We start from the raw sequence: 22,500 nt of genomic DNA, 5'->3' as shown, positions 1-22,500 counted from the left end.
GCAACAGATAAATATAGCCCAATCTATTTCTAAATGCTGTGTGGCAAAATGTAACGGATTCCGTGCATGAGGCCACTATACTCTATTTTAATTGATCAACTGAAACACACAAGCAGAACTGACCATCTGCTGGTCAAATAATTCAAATGACATATGATTTTTGTAATTTATTGCAATCTTTAAATAGTGAGGGTAAATAAACTGGACCGAATAGATGTCTGCAGTAACGAAGGCACTCTTGACATTTTTTAATAGGGAAGTCATATTTGGCCTTACTGAGAACAGAGAGGTGGATGAATTCGGCAGGGCTGTGCACTGCACAGCACCGACCCAAACGTACTCAAAGCGCGTCCCCTGGTGGACACTGTGCGGTATAACATGCTCACACGCCCGGCTGTCAAGTCTCCAGACAGCGCTATGCCGCACGAGGGGTAACCAGGCCTGTACCACTAACAAATACTATTCTCAGAAATGCATTGAAAGATCACGAGTAGCATCGCTGGGTCAGCCGCAAGAAAGAAGCGTTTAGATAAAGCTGATAGTGTGCATGTGGTGTCCTGGGGCTCTTTGCGATGACGCAGAATGAACAGTAGGTTTTTGCAACGCATCCATGGTAGTGTGGGACACGTGCTTCACCTCTATGGACTCTGTGCCTTTTTGAATTTCCTAATTAGCTCATTTATTGCTCTGAGGTGAAGGGAGAGGCCTGTCAGTCGGCTCTAGGGGTGATGGTCGGTGTGACAGGATGCTGTGTGCTGTTGTTGTGAGAAGGGACTTGGGCCTTTGGGTTCAAGACCTTGCGTGTGATTCAGATCGTATCCTGGTCACAAGACACGGAGTTCGGCCTTGCTAAAACCTACTTCAGATGAAGAGCACATCACAGTCTATTTTTCCATTCATTTGGGTTAACGGGGACTTGAATATGCCATTTTATTTTTAAAGATATGTCAATTCCCATCTCTTTCTCTCACTCTGTCATATTTTGAGCAGTTCATTTAGATAACACTTCTACTGTCTTATATTTACATAAAATATTAAGGAAACCGAGACCACATCTCGAACTTTATTAATTGAGGATGGACAAAAAAATATGTAGGCTAGCTAATTAAAAATTAAAAAAAGATTTTTCATGCCATGTTCCAGTTTTTTCTAGTCCTTTTGATCAATTTGGAAATGGTTCGTATGTTTATATATGTCAATGGATCCCCCCAACATGTTGCTGTTGAAGCGTTCAGGGGGTCTTAAGTGTCAGGGGGTCTTACGTGTTGATCAGCCTCACTGCCCCGGTTATGTTTGATCCTTCAGAAACAATTCATGTTTCTGAATGTTGGGTGCTTATAGTAGCACTGTGTCAAAGTTGCATCAGAGCTCTGTGTGAACGAGTCATTGCTTCCACCATGGTTACATTTTGATGCTAAAAATGTTTAAACGTCGAGCTTAAAAAGTTGTGAGAGAACACGATGACCACATCAGACAAAATCTGAACAATCTGCTCCATTGTTCAGTTCGGTTCCTCAGTAGTAGCCTCACTTTCCATTGATTAGGTATAGAAATCAGCCACAGTTTTCTTTCCAATTACGCAGAAAAATGACCTCGTGTAGGCAAAAAGAACGGGATTTGAAGTGTGTCTAGACAACAGGCCTATAACATGTTCACCTTAAAGGTAAAATGACCAGAACACAGGTGCGGTGCGGACCTGTTGCTTAACATGTGGATTTGGATCAGTGAAACAGAATAGTTCCAATGGGGATGTATATGCGGTTTACTGCTATAGAGACAGAAACCCCCCTTCAGTAGGCCCTAGCTCTGAGGAGGCCCAGTAAGCCGTGGGTTATGCAGCATGTGACCGGTCTCCCCCGAGCGGGGTGGTGGGGGGGTGGGGAGGGAAACCACTCCTGATTTGACTGAAGAATGGGCTCTGTAGTTGAACCTACCAATCAACGTTGCATATTATTTCCGTTTCACTAAACCTAGAGTAGCGTGGCGTGGATGTCTTGCGAGTTTCTTGGAGTGCTGTGATGTGGTCTCTATTCCTCATCATCGCAACTTTCGTGGTGTGTTTTGCGCCGTCATTTCAACAGTTCCCCCGGCGCTGCGCCAACAGTGAGGCTCTGCTCTCCAAGGAATGTTGTCCGTCCTGGGATGGGGACGGCTCGGCGTGCGGGGCCAGCTCCGGCCGGGGCTTCTGCCAGGACGTCCAGGCACCGACGCAGCCCGACGGGCCACAGTACCCGTTCTCCGGGGTGGACGACCGAGAGAAGTGGCCTCTGGTCTTTTATAACCGGACGTGTCAGTGTGCCGGTAACTACATGGGGTTTAATTGCGGCGACTGCAAATTTGGGTTTTTTGGAGCCAACTGCAACGAGAGAAGAGAATCCGTCCGGAGAAACGTCTTTCATCTCTCACGGGCCGAGATGAGTCAATACATATCCTACCTGAACCTGGCCAAGAACACGATGAGCACAGACTATGTGGTAGTCACGGGGACCTACGAGGAGATGGAGAACGGGTCCAATCCCATGTTTGCCAACGTCTCCGTGTTCGACGTGTATGTGTGGATGCACTATTATGTGTCCAGGGACGCACTTTTGGGCGGGCCGGGTAACGTTTGGACCGATGTGGACTTCGCCCACTGGGCCCCCGGGTTCCTCCCGTGGCACCGTCTCTACCTGCTCCACTGGGAGAACGACATTCGGAAGCTGACCGGGGACATGAGCTTCGTCATGCCCTACTGGGACTGGCGGGACGCCGGGGACTGTGACGTCTGCACGGACGAGCTGATGGGGGCCCGCAGCCCGGGGGACCCCGACCTGCTCAGTCCGGGGTCTGTCTTCTCCTCTTGGAAGGTAAATCAAATACACCAACACATCTATCTTTCTCAAATAATTGGTTTGAGGGTTGTTAATTCCTTATAGCAAAAGGTGGCATTTTAGGCCTTTTCATTTTGATTTACTGAATACATTGGGCCTTCATGCATTTGAGAAAATCATCAAACCCAAAGAAGAGTACAATGTTAGAGAACATCTATCGTTGTGCGCACACGTGGGTTTCTCAAGTAATCATTTGACTTTGTATGTTTTGTGTGTGTGTGTGTGTGTGTGTGTGTGTGTGTGTGTGTGTGTGTGTGTGTGTGTGTGTGTGTGTGTGTGTGTGTGTGTGTGTGTGTGCGTGCGTGCGTGCGTGCGTGTGTGTGTGTGTGTGTGTGTGTGTGTGTGTGCGTGCGTGCGTGTGTGTGTGTGAGTGTGTGTGTGTGTGTGTGTGTGTGTGTCTCTGCGTGTGCGTGTGCGCGTGTGTGTCTGCGCATCAAGGTGATATGTTCCCAGCCAGGCGCCTACAACGAGAGGGGCGTGCTGTGCGACGCCAGCCAGGAGGGCCCGCTGCGGAGGAACCCCGGCAACCACAACCGGAACCTGGTGCCGCGGCTACCGAGCTCCGCGGAGGTGGCGTTCACCCTGGGGCTGCGGGACTACGACACGGGACCCATGGACCGCACGGCCAACATGAGCTTCAGGAACACAATGGAAGGCATGGCGCTCAGACATCTTTATTTATTTATTATTATATTACAAAAAAAATCTTAAATCTTATAGCCTACTTTAATATTTCTTTAATTTATTTTTAAGTTTTTAAGTTGAGTTGTTTGTCGTGTTGTTTATTACAGAAGCAATACTTTTAGAGTAAACTTTTGATTTAGCACATATCTGAAAATCCTGTTTGTTTTTGCCGATGTCAGAAAAGTAATCATTGCGTCAACCCCTGTGTGTGTTAGATGGATGTTAACCGTGTGTCCTTCACCACCTAGGTTTCGGAGATCCGTCAACCGGACGCGGAAGCAGTACTCGTATGGGCATGCACGCCGCCATCCACGTCTTCATGAACGGGACCATGTCCTCCGTGCAGGGTTCCGCCAACGACCCCATCTTCCTCCTGCACCACGCCTACATCGACAGGTACAGCCCCGGCAGGGCGACTTGCCCTTTATCACAGCAACGGTCTCACTCCACTTATGAAGGACAAGGTAAAGCTCCAGTTGCTTTCAAGGGAGAACCCTTGAGAAGGAACCCAGATGAAGGGTTCCCCCTTCTAAGGATTTTTCTGAGTGGAACAGAATGGTTTTAAAATTGAAAAAAAAAGACGAGTACACAAACAAACATCTCTAAAGGAAAGACAAACCAGAGTTGTTATTGTGTTATTAACAACAGTCTTAATTGTGGCATTGCAGCCTGTATGAGCAGTGGCTGCGGGTAAACCAGCCGTCTCCATCGGAGTACCCGGACTCTGGCGCCCCCATAGGACACAACGGGGACTACAATATGGTGCCCTTCCTGCCCCTTTACAAGAACAGAGAATTCTTCCTCTCCAGCAAGGAGCTGGGATATGAATATTCATCCCTGCAGGATTCCAGTGAGTATCTTCTCGCCTCTGGGGTTCTCAATCCTCGCAATGTTCTTTTACACAAGGTTTATTTATCAGAAACATTTGTTTCGGAATGAATGTTTGCTTATTCCTTTCTGATTCATTTGTATTCCTCGCATTAGAAAAATGTGGGTAAATGAATATTTATAGAGACAAAACAGTTTGGTTTAATATTCAGGATTCACAAAGATGTTTTTCCGAATCTGGAAAGCTGTTCTGTATGCAGACAATGTTTTCGCTAATTTAAACAAACATGAAGGCCTTCACAGGCGGGTTGAGTCTATAAAGGTCTTCGATAGATTAAAACCTCCCCCTTGGCATCACATTAAACCTCCATTTCAAGAGACAGAACAATATTCTCACCAACCAGCCAAACTGAAACAAAGCAACATCCTTTACACAAACTGCTTCTCTCCTGTGTCTCACGTGCAGATACACTGCTAGTTGAATCCATGAATCCCCACATGGAGAACCTGCTGCAAGTGTGGCCCTGGCTGCTGTTTGTGGGGCTCCTAGGGGCCGTCGTGGCCGTCCTGATGACCGTGGGCGTCAATGCAATGAGGCGCTACTACCAGGCCCCGGGGAAAGGGAGGAGCCCCTTCCCAGAGAGAGAGCCTCTGATCCCAGCCTACAGCATGGAGGAAGAGGCCGCCGTCCATAAGAGCTACCAGACCGCTATGTGAAGGTCTACTGTATCTTCAAGACCGATCTATGGGTGCTATATCAAACTACCGTACATTCATGTAACATAATTGTAAATAAACGGATGTATGCCCTATTTAAACAGGAATAAAACGTATCTTGGGATTCAGTGTAATAAATTGAATGAATTATGTTACCTATTTGTTTGTTATAAACGTGTAAAGCATTAGCCACGGTTGGTTAATTGATTTCTTTGCTCAGAACAGGTTACAATGCAGTTCAAGTGAAGTGACATGCACTCGGTGGAGCATAACAGAGTGCATGTCACTCTGTTTATAACATATTGAGGGAGTGTGTAATGTTAATGTATTTTTCGAATGAAAAAGTAATCGGAAAAGATTTTTGATATCTCTTGATATCACAAAGAAGTTGCATGGGGTAAGTATTCAGTACCAAGACCTTCAGCCTTGGTACCAAAGTCAACAAGTGATGAGGGACTTCTATAAGAACTAAATAGAGTGAGTAACATTTGATAAATCACAGGAAACACACATTTCAGAAATATCAAGCTTTTATTTATAATAAATTGTTTCCTGAATAGTTTGGGTCCCGTTTGAGGTCTCTTCAGCAAGTTTTTAGGTTGCAGAAATATAAGCAAAAACAGGTGTCTGAACATTACAGCCATGCTAATGTTCAGCTTCTGCTAATGTACTGTACACAGTAGCCTATGGAAATATTCAGGCATGAAACGATAACAAGATGATACAATTGAACTCTGTTGTTGCACGAGGCCTAGTGGTCTGCACTGCTGCGGGGGTCTTTGTGTGTGGAGGGCTCGTGTTCACTTAGGTTTCCTCTCACACCATAAAAAAAATGCATGCTATCACTTCTGCCCTGCACATAAGCAAGGCACGGACCCGGCCGCCCAGTGAGGCAGGCAGCCTGCTGCTCTTAGCGCCTAGCGTGGGACTGGTGGAACGCAGAGAATTAACGGTTGTATCAGCGATTCTGGTTGCCCTGACTTCCGTTTGTGAGATTCCAAACAAACAGAGCCAGCGAGCCCCTCCCTCCCGTGTTTTGAAAATGATCATGGACGCGCAATTTCATGAACGTGCATGACCATGAACGCGCAACACATACGACCATCGAAGGGTCGCATAGCCCAGGCACGAGCACGAAAACATCACTAAACCCACCCTTTGTCTGTGATTGGTTGGAACACTGTTTATTTTGATTTTGAGGCGTCGGTAGTACCATTTGTTTTTGTGTGCGATCTCGGAGCCTAGGCTGCCTAGAGAGACGCGGTTTTTTAACAGCCTGCTTATGGGACGGGCAGCTCGCGGATCGTGAGGAAAAAGCAGATGAATGTGACACTTTATGTTTCAATCAGAATCGCTATACAACCTTTAATATACCCATGAGAAATAAAACAAAGTATAAAATAAAAGAATACAACTATGTAAGGAATGTACAGTATTTGAGTTGCAATGCAGTAAGTGGCCAGGAGGTGTCCCTCATTTCTATTAGTTCTAGCGCAACTTAGGGAAAACTAGTTAATGGAAATCAACAGAATGGTGTGTAGAATGTTGTTTTACGGAGACCTAATAACAAAGAAAAACAGTCATCTGGATAAACGCAATTAAAATCAACAGCCGAATGGAAGAGGAATGATTACACATAAAGCTACACACTCTGAAGAGTGCTAAAGTTAAAAAACATGCCATAGAGGTGAATGCTAAATAAAAAAAAAAACCTGGATTGTATGAATGTCTCATGTAGGAAATTACAGAACAATATAACTTGCGGCTTTATCATACTTGATTGAATGTCAATAATATTAATAATGCAGTAATTGTCCTACATTCATTCAGCAAAGCAGGCATTGTGATTTACACCCATTCGATGAAACACCACTTTCTATACTTTCCTTAGCCAATGACGAATAAAGAAGCAACATCGTTCAAGCTTTTCCATCGCATGTCATGAATATCATCGTGCAAACACTTTGTGATGGGGCGACAAGAAGAAAACGGAACAGAAAACGTGGATGGACATAGAAACAAACAAAACCGAAGCACTTTGACGTGAAAAGACAGCAAAACTGACCGATCGCGACTCAGAGGTGTGTGTGGTGGTTGTGTCTTAGCAGGATTGCAATATCATGAAGACAGCATACAAAGTAGTGAGGCCATTTTTCAGAGGCTAAAAGAGGGGCTTCTACAAATCATTAATCCAACTCATCGTCGGCTTCGCTGTCCTCCTCCTCTTCCTCGTCGTCGTCTTCGTCGTCGTCTTTCTCCTTCTCTGTTGCTTTGGGCGGGGGGACGGGGGGCGGCAGGTCCAGCCGAGCCCAGGACATGGGCTCGGACTTCTTCATGGCGATCTCGATCTTGGCCGCCAGCATGTTGACCACGCTTTTGCTGGCGTCGATCACCTAGGCAGAGAGAGGTGAGCGGGGGTCAAGTTTGGCGGTTCAAAACCGCCTAGGCCGTCACATGTTTTAGGCGTAGTGTAAACAATGCAGTGTCCAAGACGCTACATTATTCAGTCATGTGTTTTAAGTGCTGATACCAACTTTAGTCATGTGTTTTACGTGCCGGTCGAAGAAAATACCTTCTTTAGTCATGTGTTTTAAGTGCTGGGCTAAGACAATACCTTCTATAGTCATGTGTTTTAAAAAGGTCCCATGGCATGATAATCGCACTTTACGAGGTTTTCTAACATTAACATGAGTTCCCCTAGCCTGCCTATGGTCCCCCAGTGACTAAAACTTGCATTCGGTGTAAAACGAGCACTAGGTATCCTGCTCCCCTTTCGAAAAAATGGAAGCTCAAGCGCGCTGATTTGGAATGTGGCCCCTTATGTCGTCAAAAGGGGCCAAGCTTCCTCCCCTTTCTCTGCCTTACCCGCCCAGAGAATTCGGGCAGCCAATGAGACAATGAGCTACAACCTTGCGAGGGCCACATGTGTGTATGTGTGTGTGTGTGTGTGTGTGTGTGAGATTACAAACACTGTAACGCAAGTGTTGTATACTTCTTTGTTGTACACTTCTTCTTTGTTGTACACTGTTCTGCTGTTGGTGTTATGGCGCATAACACGTCGGTTCTCTGATGTCTCTGGTATTTCCACAACGAGACTGAGGTGGGGGTTATCTCAGCCATCGTTGAGCCCCGATGCCCACCGCCCACCGCCGCGAGGCACCACCACCGCGAAGCACCACCACCGCGAAGCACCACCGCCCGGCAGCCGGCAGCGGGCGGTTCAGTCTACTTCAGATTGATGTGGAAGTGGAAGAACCAGAGACGTCGGAGAACCCGACGCAGTCGTTTGTGATTCATAATATCATCTGGAGGCGCACAAAGCTTTTGGCCGTGATAATATATATTATATGATATAGATATCTATGCATAATATGATATTACTTAGATATAGAGCTCCAGGACTCCCGAATATTAACAGAACACGGCTAAAGGCTGTGTGCGCCTCGCCATTGCGATACATCCACTGTAAACAGAGCGCATGGTAGCGTGGCCGCAAGCAGCTCAGGGCCACACCCCCACCCTCCTCCTTGACCCGCCTCCTCATTTGCATTAAAGCTACATACACCGAAACGGCACGTCTGGGGAAAGCTCAATGTGCAACTGGCTCATAGTGGCTGTAATTCTGCGCCACGGCCGAATTTCGGGAACATCTTCAGATACTGTGTTAGGGGCCCTCTAATATCTATATTAAAGCATCCATAAAGTAGCATGCCAAGGGACCTTTAAGTGCCGGTGTGAGACACTACCTTCTTTAATCATGTGTTTTAACTGCTACTTCAATACAGTTGCCTGATCGGCACCAGTGATTCCATCACACATGATGAAACATCTACAATAAAGCTGTTTTGAAGTTATAAGTCATGACGCAGTACCACATTAAAAGACTCTGCAGTACCAGCTTATGATGCAACGTGGGACACTCACCCCCCACAAGTTTATTTTCTGTGCAAATTCCTTCTCCCCTTCAAAAAGAATGTGGATGTCGAGCTGGAAATAAACAGAGCACATGTCACCGAAACATCAGAGACAGAATTCACGGCAAAAACAGCTTAACTTCCAAAAAAAAAAAAAAACAAGCATACAGACAGACAGACAGACGTGCCCCCCACCACCCCCTCCCCTCCCCCCACTCACCGTGGTGCTGTTAGCCTCGACGTAGCTTAGCTCAGGGACGGAGTTCTTTGAATAAATGGAGACGATGACCTGTGCTCCGGTCTGGTGCCAGTCAAACCGACACGGGACCACTTTCTTACCCTGTGAAGGAGAGGGCAACCGTTACACAGAGGCTCGGTCAAGGATCACGCCGACTGGCCACTAGAGGGCGATAGTGGTTCATCTCCCACCCACCGTGTCTTTCTTCTTCCAGATGTGCGTTCCCTTGACGCAGCCCTCCTGGGACAGGAAGGTGTTGAAATCAGATGTTTTCCTTTTACAACAGGTCCAGTACTTCATCCTGTGTGGAGGAAGTACATGGGTCATGTTTCATCAGGGTCCACAGAGGATCTACACACAACACATACTATGAAAGATGTCCTCTAGATAGAACAGGGGTTTTTAAGGTTTAATTACAGGCAGAAATTCTGGTCACAACAACTTCAAACAAAGGAAATGGTTATGAATTATGTCTCACACACACAGACGTAAATGAATACATTTTCAAAATATTTCACACACAATTTATTCCTAGGATATGTTAATTAATATTTTTTCACAATAAGTCTCACACAAACAAACATAATTAATAGGAAATGTAGATGAATATATTTTCACAATCTGTCCAACACATTATGCTAGGAACTGTTAATGAATACATTTGGCCAAAACTCATGGGACGAGTTTACACAACATACCACGATAGGCTAATGAATTCGAAATACAAATCACTACATAATTGACAACAATTATGCTAACTGCTTCTTTCTCTTACGTTTCAAACCCATATTAATCAATTTAAGGTCATATATTTTCATTGATTAAGTCTGCAAAACCGGGTGTCCCTGTAAGTTGAGATCTGTATTTAATTTGTATCCAATCTCACTTAAAGATGATACATTATAATGATAAAATCATTGACTGAAAAACATCTAACTTTGTTATTCCTGGTTATAAACGAAAAATTAATCAAAAGTGCTTTGAGTACTAACCCTTCGTGAAAGATGGGGAATCCAGAATGGTATGCGCACACTTCCTCGTTGCTAGCCACACCGCTAAAGCTCTGGTGGAGATAGAGTCACAGGTGAAGGGCCACGTATAACAACACAAATACCAATAGGACGTCTGTTTAGCGTCTTATGGAAGCAGTGCATCAGGGACATTTCAAATGTTGTTAGGCACACAATGGGCAGGAAGAGAGCAAAGGTGATTTCAATAGAGCACTTCGCCTTCTCTCAGTAAACGCGGCACAAAGACATGACGGACTTTACCAACATTTTCCCTTTATGGATAGGGCTTGTGTTTTTCTTGTATATGTAAAAGCAAGAACACCAAAATAATCCCTTTGGGCGCTGATGTCTCTCAGCGTCTGTGCGATTAGACGGTACATGTTGAGCCGAGCTAGACTTCACCGCGCGGCGGCGGTCTATCAGAAGGACAGCTGTGGCAGTGATCCGCAACCCCGCTATAGACAATGCATCTCAATTAGGGCCAATGCTGCCAGGGAAAGGATGCAGAGAGCCTTTTTGGGGTGGAACGCTGTGGTCTGAAAAAGAAAAGTGCTTCTTTGGGGAGTAGCTTTTTCCTTCCGTTTGTGAGTATATCAAAATGATGTATGATTATAAAGATAATTGGGTGATATGACAGCACGAGTAAACAACGGTGATAGGGCAAGGCAGGGTTACGAAAAAGTTTTTCCTTTAGAGTGGATTTTTGGAAGAAATCTTAAATTAAAGTAGGACGCGTAATGGCGTGCTCACTTTGCTGGAACTAGAACTAAAAGAACAGATCTAAAATAATAATCAGTGTACTTATAGTGGTGCTTATGGGAGAAGGCCGAGCCACAGTCTAGCAGCGAGAGCAGAGCCTGCTTTAGGATCCTTGCAGAGGCCAAGTAATCAGCTCTCTTTTTAGTGGGGTTTGGAAAGCAGTGGGGAAAAGAAATCAACAGCCTTGAGCGGGCCGACACTGTGCCGAACGCAGCGGCATCACACAGTTCCGGCGTGTATGACAGCGCGTTTTAATGCTGGATTTATTTTTACACCCAATAATTCAGGCGTCTTGAGGCGAGGCTTCAGGAGGCATCAAAAGCGCATGTTTTCCTGATTCATTTTAAAAAGGGGGGGAATATTTATTCACCTACCTTTGTGCACCCTGCGTTTTTACATGATGTGCCAATCTTGGTTTCATCTCCCTCCTCCTCTGGAAGAAAACACACAAAACACATGTGACGTGTTTGACAAACGTGGGGTCTTTTTAAAGACAGTGCAGCATAACCGCGCTGAGGAAGGGGGGCCCCAGTGGCCAAACACCAAACCCCTGCTTCTCCCTCCTCCGTCTTCCTTCTGGGTTTCCAGGACACAGAGGTTGAAAGGAAAAGACGGGAACAATACCCTCATCGTTCCGCCCAATCACAGCCCGTCCTTTGACCCCCGCGCTGCTTTCTATTCCTGACTTAATTCCATGGCAGCCCCATTCCCCTGACAGAGGCACGGCAGGAGAGGATGTGTGGAAGGGTACACGGCGTGGCACTGCTCACCTTTCATCTCCGCCGTGTTGTCAGACAGCTTCATCTTTTCCAGCGCCTGCCGGAGAGAGGCTGAGACCTTGTGCTGCATCCTCACCATTGGTTCGTCACCACTACGGCACACACGACGAATTCCCCGTTTCAATACGACAACCTTGTATGTTAGCCTGGTGCTTTTAGTTTACAGTGGTGTTGGCCGAGCACCCTAACACTGCGGAGTGATAGAATACCGGAAGACGAATATGCAATTTAGGCGTAACTCCGGAGATAAATCACAGGATCAATTTAATCTACGTTTAAGTGGCAATTAAGAAAATAGTCCACATTAGTGCTGATAAGTGGGAGTTGGCATGATTGTCCTGGACACCTCATCAATTGAATATGGCAAACTATACTCCCTAAAAAAAGCTTAAAGCTGGCATATATCCATGTCTTTCGTAATGCCACACACACCCCCAACGAAACAACCACAGGAGAACGTTTGTAGAGAACACCCGCTCTCCTCTAACAACCAAATGCAATCATCAGTCTCAAGGACACTACAAGTGGGCACCACAGGGTAAAAATACACGCATTCCACATTCAATATGCAGTAACCAAGGGGACGCACGGTTCAACAAAGTCAGTAGGTGCTCAGGGCCAGTGTTTAGCAGGGATATCTCTAGGCGGAACAGGTGGGTCATGGGGGAGGCTTTGGAGTGAGGTTACACAGTATGAAGTGAGGGGGCAGCGACAGAGAGGTGCTTTCAGTCACCAAATTGGTTGAACTCCTACCTTGGTCTGGTGAACGCCCCTTGGGGTTTAGGGGCGGAGATGATGTACTCGCTGAACTTTGGTTTCTGTTCACCCACCTCCTTCTTCTCTCCAGAGGAGCTCACGTCGGGTTTCACAGGCTCCGGTGGCTTTTCCTTGTTGTGAGGGGCTTTCGTACAGCCCTTGAGTAAAAGGATCATCAAATAAAAGATTTGTCATTCGAGAGAGCATGCAGAAATACATACTGTGTGTTCACACTGTGAAGCGAAATGTGTGTCATCGTATCAGGGTGTGTAATAAAATTACATGCATGAAAGCTACTCATCTAAATACAACAAATAATATTGAAGTTCAGGCTTTTTCCCAATAAAAAGGTTGTAATGGCGGAAGTAGGATTCTCCAAGAGTTGCCTATGAGCTTAAGAGTACAAAGTGCTTTCATCCATTCTCCGGAGCACAGCCTTACAACAATGCTGAGGAAGTCGGAAAAATCGGTGGTTCTTCTCTTGCAGCACGACCATCCCTAAGGAGGAAGAGGAAGATTTAGATGCCTTTACTGTCAATCAGGATGGACAGAAAATCTTCTTCTGACTGGCCGAGTGAAAAACAATATTAGAAACGTGCAATGTGGGTCAAAGCTAGGGAAGGCTCAGCTCGGTTTTGACAGCATCCAACCAAAAGAATCCCACCCTCCCTAAAAGCCTCCCTCTAAGCTACTCCCCTAAAACACGGGACTAGCTCGCTAGCTTCAGGTACAGGTCTGCCCATCCTTGTGGAAGACGTGCTCAATGAGTGTACTTTTTATTTTTTTTGGAAAATTTGATTGATTGATGTCCGGAAGTAAAGAGAATTTCAACAGATACGGCAAAATATGTTCCTACAATAAATTGGCTACCCTAGCTTTAAGTGAAGGTGTACAGAACGCACCGATTTTTTTTTTATGGGGAATTTGAATGTTAGTGGGAGCAATACATATTGGTGGAAGTGATTTGGCTAAACCGTATTTACCTTCAACGCATCATGGAACACCGGGACTCCTGGGTGGAAGGTGCACGCATCTTCAATGAATGAAAAAAACATGTTAGATGTTTAACTTAACACTAACAACTCTCTATCCATTTTCTTTCTGCATTCGTCCATTCTATCAAAAATTACTGAAGGAGCTTTCTGAAGTTATTTGCCAAGGGCAAGGTGTGGTGGTGCTCATGTTCCCAGCAATTTTAGTGCAGTAACACTAAACTTCCCCGAGTGCCATCACTGACACTAGCGGGAGGCTCTCAAGCATAACAAAAGTTCTAGGGTGAGAAGGCCATGTAATAACATTTCAAAATAGCGTACGTGTTCACTACAATGGAGCATCAATTTACTAGGATCTATAATTGATTCACCTTTTTATCGCAATATTTTAACCGCAAGAGGCCTACTTACCCAACTAAAGGTGTTTACAGTGGCCTAGTCAAGGAACTGGGTCATCATAGAAGTCTATCTGTAGTTATTTTTCCATTGTTTCTACCCCTTTCCCACCACACCACAGATATGTTTCAAACACTTTTAGAGCCGTGCAAGGTCCATTAATGTTCAACCCACATACTACTATCGTTTGTGTTGTTTTTCATTTCCAGAACAACGAACATTAGAGATACAGAAGGATAATATATTGCAGTCGTGCAAAACAGTAAAATAATGTCGTAAAATATATTTCTTAAACCACACAAAGCCTTACTAAATACAAGGCAGACAGGAAGTTTCTGGAAACACAACCCAGTATCCTCACTTCTTACAGCGAATACTATACTATTATAATTAAAATAATATTACATTTTACGGCCAGAAATGTCAATATTCACATCGTAAACGAATTAAAAAACCCTTAGAGAGAACACGGAGAGTGAGAAGATCCGTAAAGCACATGGCTGTGTTACAGTAGACAGAAAATTCTAGATGAGAGCATAGCAACATAGCTAGGACAATACTCACCATCAAGGTTATTCTCCGGATCAAAACGTTGACCACAACCTTTATTATAACATAAAACCGACATGACGGTATTCCGTGATGGAGGACTCCACAATAAAGCAATACAGAGGGTTAATTAAAGGCGATTGCACCCACAAAACTAGTAGTTTGGGACAAGCTGGCCGATATAACCCCGCTTGTTAAACTTCCGGATGGTGTCGGCTGTGCTCGGTAAAACTCGGCACATCCCGAGTCCGATCCTCTCCTGCCGGTGGCTGAACTACCTTTCATCTCCCAAAGAGCGCACTCGGTCCTGTGTACGCGACCGCTGATACAGACAACGTCAAACTTGCATTCATACTCCATTCTCTACTGTAACCATATGCGGGACCTTACTCTGACAGCAACTACGAACCCCTTTGCTTCGGTTTTGGATATGATATTTATTCTGCAGACACACAATGCTGCATCTGTGTTTTAGGGGGTTATGTGAAAAGGGGCACCCAATTGTATTCTTTATGTTTCCGTTATTTCGCTGCTGGACGATGAACGAGTTTTGAACTATTGTATGGACATTTTCGGCTTCATGGAAAACACTTTGTTGAAACATTTACAGCAGAATACTATGTTCCGAATTTCTTCTCGAGGTAAGTCTGTGGCATGGATACGTCCCAATAGAATTCCAGTGGTGAAAATTGTGGAAATAGGTATTTTATCATCCAACATTAAACGAAAAAAAATGCGAAAAAAGGAATGAGTTAACATTGTATTCCATGTATAGCATGCTACGTGGCCATGGTTTCATATATTTTGTGGTAAGGTTTTAGAGTCAATGCGTTGCATATAAAATTGTTAACTTTGATTAATATTCATACGATATTGCATGAATATCCATCAAACTTAATGCTCCGCGACTCCGCCATCAGTAACTGGATAAATGGCGGTTAATGGCTAGTTAAGAAGTAGGAAACTATATTCTTCCTTAAGCTGTTGAGGAGTTGTTGAGAATTTTTTCACTAGCTTTATATTGTGTCCTATTTTTTTCGATCCCAATTGTCAAACATAAAAATCGTAGTGCGCTTTTTAGATGTAGGCTATTAAGCAAACACAAAAGTCACGTACCTGGCATCGCAGAGCTCTGTTGGTAATTCGTCGTTATTGAGTTTTAGCCTTACAAAATGACAACGGTTTTGAAACCTCGGTTTTTTATAGTTATAATCATAACATATTTGCTTAATAAATTACAAGTAGTTTAACTGCCATTTGAATGATAGATATGTATGTATTGTCAACCTATTTAAAGTTATGTCTGAACACCTCATTAAATCTTTTCTCTTTCTTCACAAAAGGCTGACTGGGCAATTATGGAACGGTGATGAAGTCACTTTTCTTGGGCATAATGTCGCCTCTTTCAAGCGTCTGGCTCCTGCTCCGTATCGTCTTTTTTTGCTTCCTCTTCCCTCCATTTCTCTGTCCAATTCAAGCTCAGTTCCTACAGGCACCCAGGGCTTCACCCAGCCTCTTCCTCTTCACCCAATTATCTTATAATGCTTCCATTTCGGAGAACTCTGCAGCAAGGACCTACGCCAAGAGCGAAGTCAAAATGGGCATTATTCTCAGACCACCCCGATCCCTGGACATTAGGTACTCCATCGAGTCCGGGGATAGCGAGGGTATATTCCAGGCGGAGGTGTTTGTGATGGGTGACTTTGGATTCCTCCGTATACGCACTAATGGAGGTAGTGTTCCCATCTTGAACCGAGAGGTGCAGGATAACTACACCCTTACAATAAAAGCGTCCTCTCCAGGGTCTCTTGAGGCCTATGCGAGTGTTTTCATCAAGGTCCTTGATACCAACGACCTGCGGCCGCTGTTCTCCCCCACAAGCTACTCCATCGTGGTCCCTGAGAGCTCCCCTCTGGGGGCCAGCATAGGACGGGTCACAGCGACCGACGCGGACGTGGGCTCTAACGGAGACTTCTACTACTTCTTCAATAACAGAGTAGACTCTTTCACTGTCCACCCCACCAGCGGCGTCCTCACCTTGACCGGCCAACTACGACAGGAAGTCCAAGGGCAGTTTGACTTGGAAGTGCAGGTGGTCGACCGAGGGTTGAAGCTCTACGGAAATAATGGCGTCAGCAGCACGGCCAAGCTGGTTCTGACAGTAGACCGAGTCAACGAGTTTGCCCCTGTGCTCGCCGCCACTGTGGTCACCCCATCGAAGGACCAGGTTTACGTGGTGTTGACGGTGGAGGACGGAGACGAGGGGGCTGCTGGCGATGTAGAGTGGGTGACCATCATCGACGGGGACCCATTGGAACAGTTTGTTGTCGACAGATCTCCGGTCAAAAACGAATACAGAGTTAAAACCTCTGAACTGCTGGACTGGGATCTGTTCCCCGATGGCTTCAACCTGACCTTCCAGGCCAAAGACCGGGGAACCCCCGCAAAGTTCTCAAACACACAGTTTGTTCAACTGTTGGTGAAAAAGCCAGAGCCAACCGCGGTGGAATTTGAAAAAAGTGTTTACAAAGTAAAGCTGAGTGAGTTAGCCCCTCCTGGCACTTTTGTAGGCAAGGTGCGAATATCTCCTCCTCCCCTGATTGTCAATTACAGCTTCACTGCCGCCTCAGATCCAATTTTCCTTGATTTAAACCCTTTGACTGGAATTATCGTGACCACACAGCCGTTGTCAATAATAACCCCAGAGACTATGGAGCTGGAGATTATTGATATTATTAGTCAGCTTCAAACCAAGCTGCAAATCACCATAGAGGATGCTAATAATAACCCCCCAGTGTTCACCCAGGCCTCCTACGATGTGGACATTAACGAGAGTTTACCATTGGACACGGTCATCCTGGTGGTTTCTGCCACCGACGCTGACAAAGCAGAGAACGGATATGTAAGCCACACAATCTCCGGCCTGCAGTCCGTACCTTTCGCCATCGATCAGAACACGGGAGAAGTCCGGGTTATCAGAGATCTGGATTTTGAGACATCTGCGGATACTTATACGTTTGCAGTGCGAGCCTCTGACTGGGGTTCTCCATACAGAAGGGAGAGTGAGGTCAATGTCACAATTCGCCTGGTTAACATAAATGACAACAGGCCTCTTTTTGAGAAGGTGTCCTGCAGAGGGATGATAGCTCGGGATTTCCCTGTCAACAAAAACATCCTCACTCTTTCCGCCATAGACATAGATGAGCTAGGGTTTGTGCGGTACCGTATATTGTACGGTAATGAACTTGACTACTTCACGTTAAACCCAGACACCGGAGCCCTGTCGTTGCGGCGATCTCTAGCCGCGGCCAATCTAAAAAGTGGAATATTTAATCTGAAAGTGGCTGCCACCGATGGGGAGTTTTTCTCAGATTCTACGTTTGTGAACCTCACTGTTGTCAGAGGGAGGACGGCACCGAGGGGGTTCAACTGCAAGGACACGCAGATGGCCCAGCTGTTGGCAGAGAAAATGCTCACCAAGGCAGCTGCTATGGCGACCCCGAAAGTGGCAGAGACCTATGCATATGCTTTCTCTCAGAACACACAAGCTCCACAGTTGGAGTCTTTTCCCAGCAGTATTTTGGTCCGGGAAGACCTCGTCCCTGGCACCAGTGTGTTCCAAGTGAGGACACGAGATAGTGACGCGGGCTTCAACGGCCGAGTTCTCCACGCCATATCTCAGGGGAATCTAGAAAGCTGCTTCAATATCGACATGGACGATGGCTTGATAACCGTGTTAGAGCCACTGGACCGCGAGAGGACGGATCGGTACTTCCTTAATATCACCGTATACGACCAGGGCTTTCCACAGATGACCAGTTGGCGGTTGTTGACCGTGATCATCGACGACGCCAATGACAATGATCCCCAGTTCACTCAGGACGGCTACTCCGCCCTGGTCGCCGAGAACTCTGCCATCGGTCTGGAAGTTATCACCGTTGGCGCCTTGGATAAAGACATGGGTCAAAACGGCCAGTTGTCCTACACACTGCTGACCAGCGTGCCTCAGTTTGACATCAACAGAGAGACTGGAGGTGTGTTTGTGGCGAGCCAGCTGGACCGGGAGGCCTTTCCAACTTTCAGCCTGAAGGTGGAGGCCAGAGACAAGGCAGAGAGAGGCACCCAAAGGTCAGCGGTGACCACACTTAGTATTATCATCGGCGACGTGAATGATTGTGCCCCAGCCTTCATCCCTGCCAGCTACAGCACCAGGGCACTGGAAGACCTTCCAGTGGGGACTGTGATCACCTGGGTCCAGGCTCAGGACCCAGACCTAGGTCTTGGAGGCCAGATCCAATACTCCTTGATGAATGACTTTAACGGCACCTTTGAGGTAGGTCCTGCTTTGCCTCTGGACAATTTGTTTGTCCTTATTTATTGGAATGGCAATAGCAATTCAAATGTGCCAAAACCCATCTTTTAGAAAAGCCTTTGGCTATTTTAAATGATTATTTTTTCTCTGTTCTTTTTCTTTTTAATCTATTTAGTCTATGATGTTGTATTTATCATTTAATGTGCATTGTAGCACTTTAAGGTCATTGAGTTGATGTATGCGTTATAAATAAAAATCATTATTATTATTAAGGGGCTTTGTAATACAGGTGATACAGTTTTGTTTTGTTTGACAACTGTGCATACAGGTAGATGCTTCGAGCGGGGTGTTGAGGATTGGGAAGGAGCTTGACTATGAGAAGCAGCAGTTCTACAATTTGACTGTATTGGCTGCAGACAGAGGGACTCCCAGCCTCAGCACTCAGTCATTTGTTGAGGTCGAGGTGTGTAAATCAGACACACACACACACACACACATGCACACGCAATTCCCACCAACACACACACTCACACACAGGCATCCAAACACACCCACACGCAAACACACACACAACCACACACCCAAATGCTCACACACAACACGCACCCCCCCCCCCCCCCCCCTTAACAAACACACACACACACACACACACATTGTCTGTTTCTGATTCAAACATTCCTCCGATGTGATTTCATTTATCTTGTGTGACACCGCAGGTGGTGGACGTCAATGAGAATCTGTATGCACCCTACTTCTCTGACTTCGCTGTGAGAGGCTCGGTGAAGGAGAACTCTCGTGCGGGCACAAGTGTTCTGGCGGTCAGCGCTCAGGACGATGACAAAGGCCGGGACGGGGTGCTGAGGTACTCTATCAGCGGCGGCAGCGGACTGGGCACCTTCTCCATTGACGAAGAAACAGGTGTGACACAAGATCAATGTCTGAGGCCAATTTATGTAGAGTGTAAATCCAATTGCTCGCAGTGTTATGCTTGGAATATTAAAATCCCAATTTGGTGCTTATTTTTTGGAGATAATAAGCAATCTAAAATGTTCTTCGCAGCATTGGGACAATTCATTTGGGTTCCCACTCGTCTCCTTCCCCTGTCTAGCCTTCTGCCGTCACTCTGTGCCATCAATCAGCTGTGTTACCTTTATCGTGCTACATCTTGCTAGCTTTAGAATGATTCTTGTTCTTCCCCTGAGAGCTCATCCATTCCCTGTCGCGTGTTCATTCCCTGTAAATGCTTTTTTTGGTCAAAGATTTATTCCAAAGCAGCGTATCTCAGTATTTGCAATTGTGTGTGATGGGGGGTGATGCTTATGAATATGGATACTCACGCTGTATGTATTGCATGGAAATTAATATTTCGGTGAGTGTGTGATTGTCTGAGTGTGTGTGAGTGAGTCTGTGTGAGTGTGTGTGTTTGTGTGTGTGTGTGTGTGTGTGTGTGTGTGTGTGTGTGTGTGTGTGTGTGTGTGTGTGTGTGTGTGTGTGTGTGTGTGTGTGTGTGTGTGTGTGTGTGTGTGTGTGTCTGTGTGTATGTGAGTGTGTGCGTGCGTGTGTGTGCGTGTGTACGTGCGTGCGTGAAGGAGTGAGTGAATATGTATGTGTGACCGAGTGTGAGTGAGTGTCTGTGAGTGTGTTCATTTGTGTGTGTGTGTGTGTAGGCTGTGATGGAGGGGATGGGGACGTATGGAAGCGGATGAATGGAAAGGGTGTGAAGTGTGAGCCAGTAGGATGCTGGTGGGGACTTCACCAGGGCTCTGTGTGTACTGGGAGATCATTACTGTAATGAGGCCAGCATGGCCGCCACTGTATCAGGGCAGTAGGCTGTAGGGCCTGGGGCACGGAGCTTCTACTGATCCCACCCTGCCTGGATCAAGGCTACCTCCTGCTGCACTGAAGTATACAGCAGATTCATTCTGATTTATCTAGCCATGACAGAAGTATTGTTACGTGTGTGTGTGTGTGAGTTCTTCTCTCCTGAGGACTCCCCCTCCGCCCAACAAATGCCCGGAAAACTTCACAAAAATGTTCATGAAAAGTGTATGAAATCATCCGCGCTGTGCTCCACCACAGGGGGAAGGGGTGAACAGAAAGGAAAAAGGCTTGAGGCGTGATATGGAAGATAGTCTACTGGACGTTATAATTTTTCAAAGTGGCTACGAACAGCCAACAGATATTGATTTGAAATACTACACAGTATAATGTGTAGTTCGGAAACAACTCGATTTGTACTATCTATGACTATATATAACTATATATAAATATCAATCAATTTAATTTAACTTTGCCATTCAAGTCCTACCCTCATTTGTCACACTGGCACTGGCCTCTACTGTAGATGACTGGTGGCGCTAGCCTGTCCTGACCTTTAAATAGGTTAATTAATATCGACTGTACTGCTGCCAGTGAGAGAGAGAGAGACAGAGATATAGAGAGAGGGAGAGAGGGAAAAACGACTTATCTGGCAGATTAACATTAATTAACATCTAAAGTTCGGTAAATAGCAGATAAGATTTAGAAATCGGATAGAGGAAACAGCATCGTGCTTTAAGAGTTAGGAAACCGTGGTGGTGTTCAGCAGCAGACCCCGGACTTCCACCGGCCCTGTTGAGTACAGCTAGGGAGAACGAAGACTAGCGAGATTGTGAGTGATAGCCAGGGATAACCTTTATAGAGAGTGCAATCTTTCCAGGGGAAATCAGACGGTTTGAAAGTACAGGCAGAGGAGGAGTGAGAGGAGAGGAAGTGAAGCGATTAGAGGGCAGGTAAAGGTTGCAGTAGGAACCGGGAAGAAAATGGTACTTTCTTTCTTTGTCTATTGATTTCCTTTTTCCCCCAACCTCCCCAAGTTTTGTTTGAACGTATTAGATATTGAACAAAAAAAGTCTCTCTGCTGTTTGTCCAGGCATGCCGGTGTGAAGGTACTACACTACTGCGTCCAGGATGGCTAGTTGTTGATCTTGGAGTTAGGAGCCTGTGTTGTCCCACTCGTGTCCCCAAGGAGTCTTACCCTGTCCTCCTGCCAGCCTGAGGGACTCTCTTTTAACTTACTGTCAAGCTCGGTGTTTCAGCGCAAAGAGTAAAGATGTCAAGACAAAATTGGAAATGAAAGACAAACAGTGAGGAAAAAAAGAAACGTGTATTAGTGGGGATAAGAGAGAGAAGAGACGGTTTGGGAGAAGAAGGACATTGTGTGCATGCGCTGCGCTTTATAAGGATTTCCCGCTGTGTTTAGACGAATCCACCATTTGAATCTCACGTGGGTAATTCTCCCTTGCTCTTTGGTATGCCGGCCTATTTACCGGTGCAGTGTTAACACGCGTCTGATATGAAGATGTTTTTCGATGACTCATTCCCGTGTGGGTGGAAAAGCGCCAGAGCTATCCATCACTGAAGAGGGAGGATTGTCTGTGGCTTAAATCCTTATTGCTCTTGCACTTTGAACACAAAAAATTGGTATTCTTGTCATTCTTAGGGGCAAGGCAAGGCAAGCGATTTCTCATTGGGCAGCTGTCAGGAGCCAGTGGTTCTCCTATTAGGGTGAACTGTGAGCCGGCTGCAGGGCGTGTCACGGTCAAGATGAAGTGTTTTTTTAAGTTACACGCAGGCGCAACGTATTCTACATTTATTACAACAAACACACTGGGCATCTTTTGATGTGCTTCCCGGGTACTAAGTATACCACTGGCG

General features: G+C 45.8%; 3 protein-coding genes across 3 annotated transcripts in view; 2 read left to right on the top strand and 1 right to left on the bottom strand.

The window, feature by feature from the left end:
- The first annotated feature begins 1,833 nt into the window (after positions 1 to 1,833).
- LOC132461893 (tyrosinase-like) lies at positions 1,834 to 5,254 on the top strand. Its single transcript, XM_060057371.1, has 5 exons — positions 1,834 to 2,846; positions 3,309 to 3,525; positions 3,803 to 3,950; positions 4,223 to 4,404; positions 4,849 to 5,254. The coding sequence occupies exons 1-5, from the start codon at positions 2,019 to 2,021 to the stop codon at positions 5,097 to 5,099; spliced, it is 1,626 nt and encodes a 541-aa protein (XP_059913354.1). The 5' UTR covers positions 1,834 to 2,018; the 3' UTR covers positions 5,100 to 5,254.
- A 357-nt stretch (positions 5,255 to 5,611) lies between these two features.
- On the bottom strand, positions 5,612 to 14,742 carry chordc1b (cysteine and histidine-rich domain (CHORD) containing 1b). The gene is made up of 11 exons (XM_060057367.1): positions 14,508 to 14,742; positions 13,539 to 13,588; positions 12,997 to 13,053; positions 12,553 to 12,713; positions 11,791 to 11,891; positions 11,395 to 11,453; positions 10,244 to 10,314; positions 9,447 to 9,552; positions 9,234 to 9,353; positions 9,024 to 9,086; positions 5,612 to 7,492 (listed from the first exon to the last, which is right to left on the bottom strand). Exons 1-11 carry the CDS (start codon positions 14,569 to 14,571, stop codon positions 7,286 to 7,288), a joined length of 1,059 nt encoding a protein of 352 aa, XP_059913350.1. The 5' UTR covers positions 14,572 to 14,742; the 3' UTR covers positions 5,612 to 7,285.
- A 4-nt stretch (positions 14,743 to 14,746) lies between these two features.
- The window catches only part of LOC132461403 (protocadherin Fat 3-like), a 53,481-nt gene continuing 45,727 nt past the window's right edge, over positions 14,747 to 22,500 (top strand). Inside the window, 4 exon segments of the mRNA XM_060056493.1 lie at positions 14,747 to 15,133; positions 15,836 to 18,829; positions 19,137 to 19,267; positions 19,521 to 19,722. Of these exon segments, the coding sequence (XP_059912476.1) occupies positions 15,862 to 18,829; positions 19,137 to 19,267; positions 19,521 to 19,722 (3,301 nt within the window). The 5' untranslated portion in view covers positions 14,747 to 15,133; positions 15,836 to 15,861.

This window comes from Gadus macrocephalus, chromosome 7, assembly GCF_031168955.1.
Source record: "Gadus macrocephalus chromosome 7, ASM3116895v1".
Taxonomy (NCBI): Eukaryota; Metazoa; Chordata; class Actinopteri; order Gadiformes; family Gadidae; genus Gadus; species Gadus macrocephalus.
Note: the sequence above shows the minus strand (reverse complement) of the source record. Positions and strands in the feature narration are given on the sequence as shown.

Coding starts and splice junctions, on each gene's coding strand:
- chordc1b (XM_060057367.1), bottom strand. CDS start 14,571: ATGTCGGTTTTATGTTATAATAAAGGTTGTGGTCAACGTTTTGATCCG. Junction 13,054..13,538: donor TGTTCCATGATGCGTTGAAG/GTAAATACGGTT, acceptor CTTCCTCCTTAG/GGATGGTCGTGCTGCAAGAG. Junction 11,454..11,790: donor CAACACGGCGGAGATGAAAG/GTGAGCAGTGCC, acceptor GTTTTCTTCCAG/AGGAGGAGGGAGATGAAACC.
- LOC132461893 (XM_060057371.1), top strand. CDS start 2,019: ATGTGGTCTCTATTCCTCATCATCGCAACTTTCGTGGTGTGTTTTGCG. Junction 2,847..3,308: donor CTGTCTTCTCCTCTTGGAAG/GTAAATCAAATA, acceptor CTGCGCATCAAG/GTGATATGTTCCCAGCCAGG. Junction 3,951..4,222: donor CACCACGCCTACATCGACAG/GTACAGCCCCGG, acceptor GTGGCATTGCAG/CCTGTATGAGCAGTGGCTGC.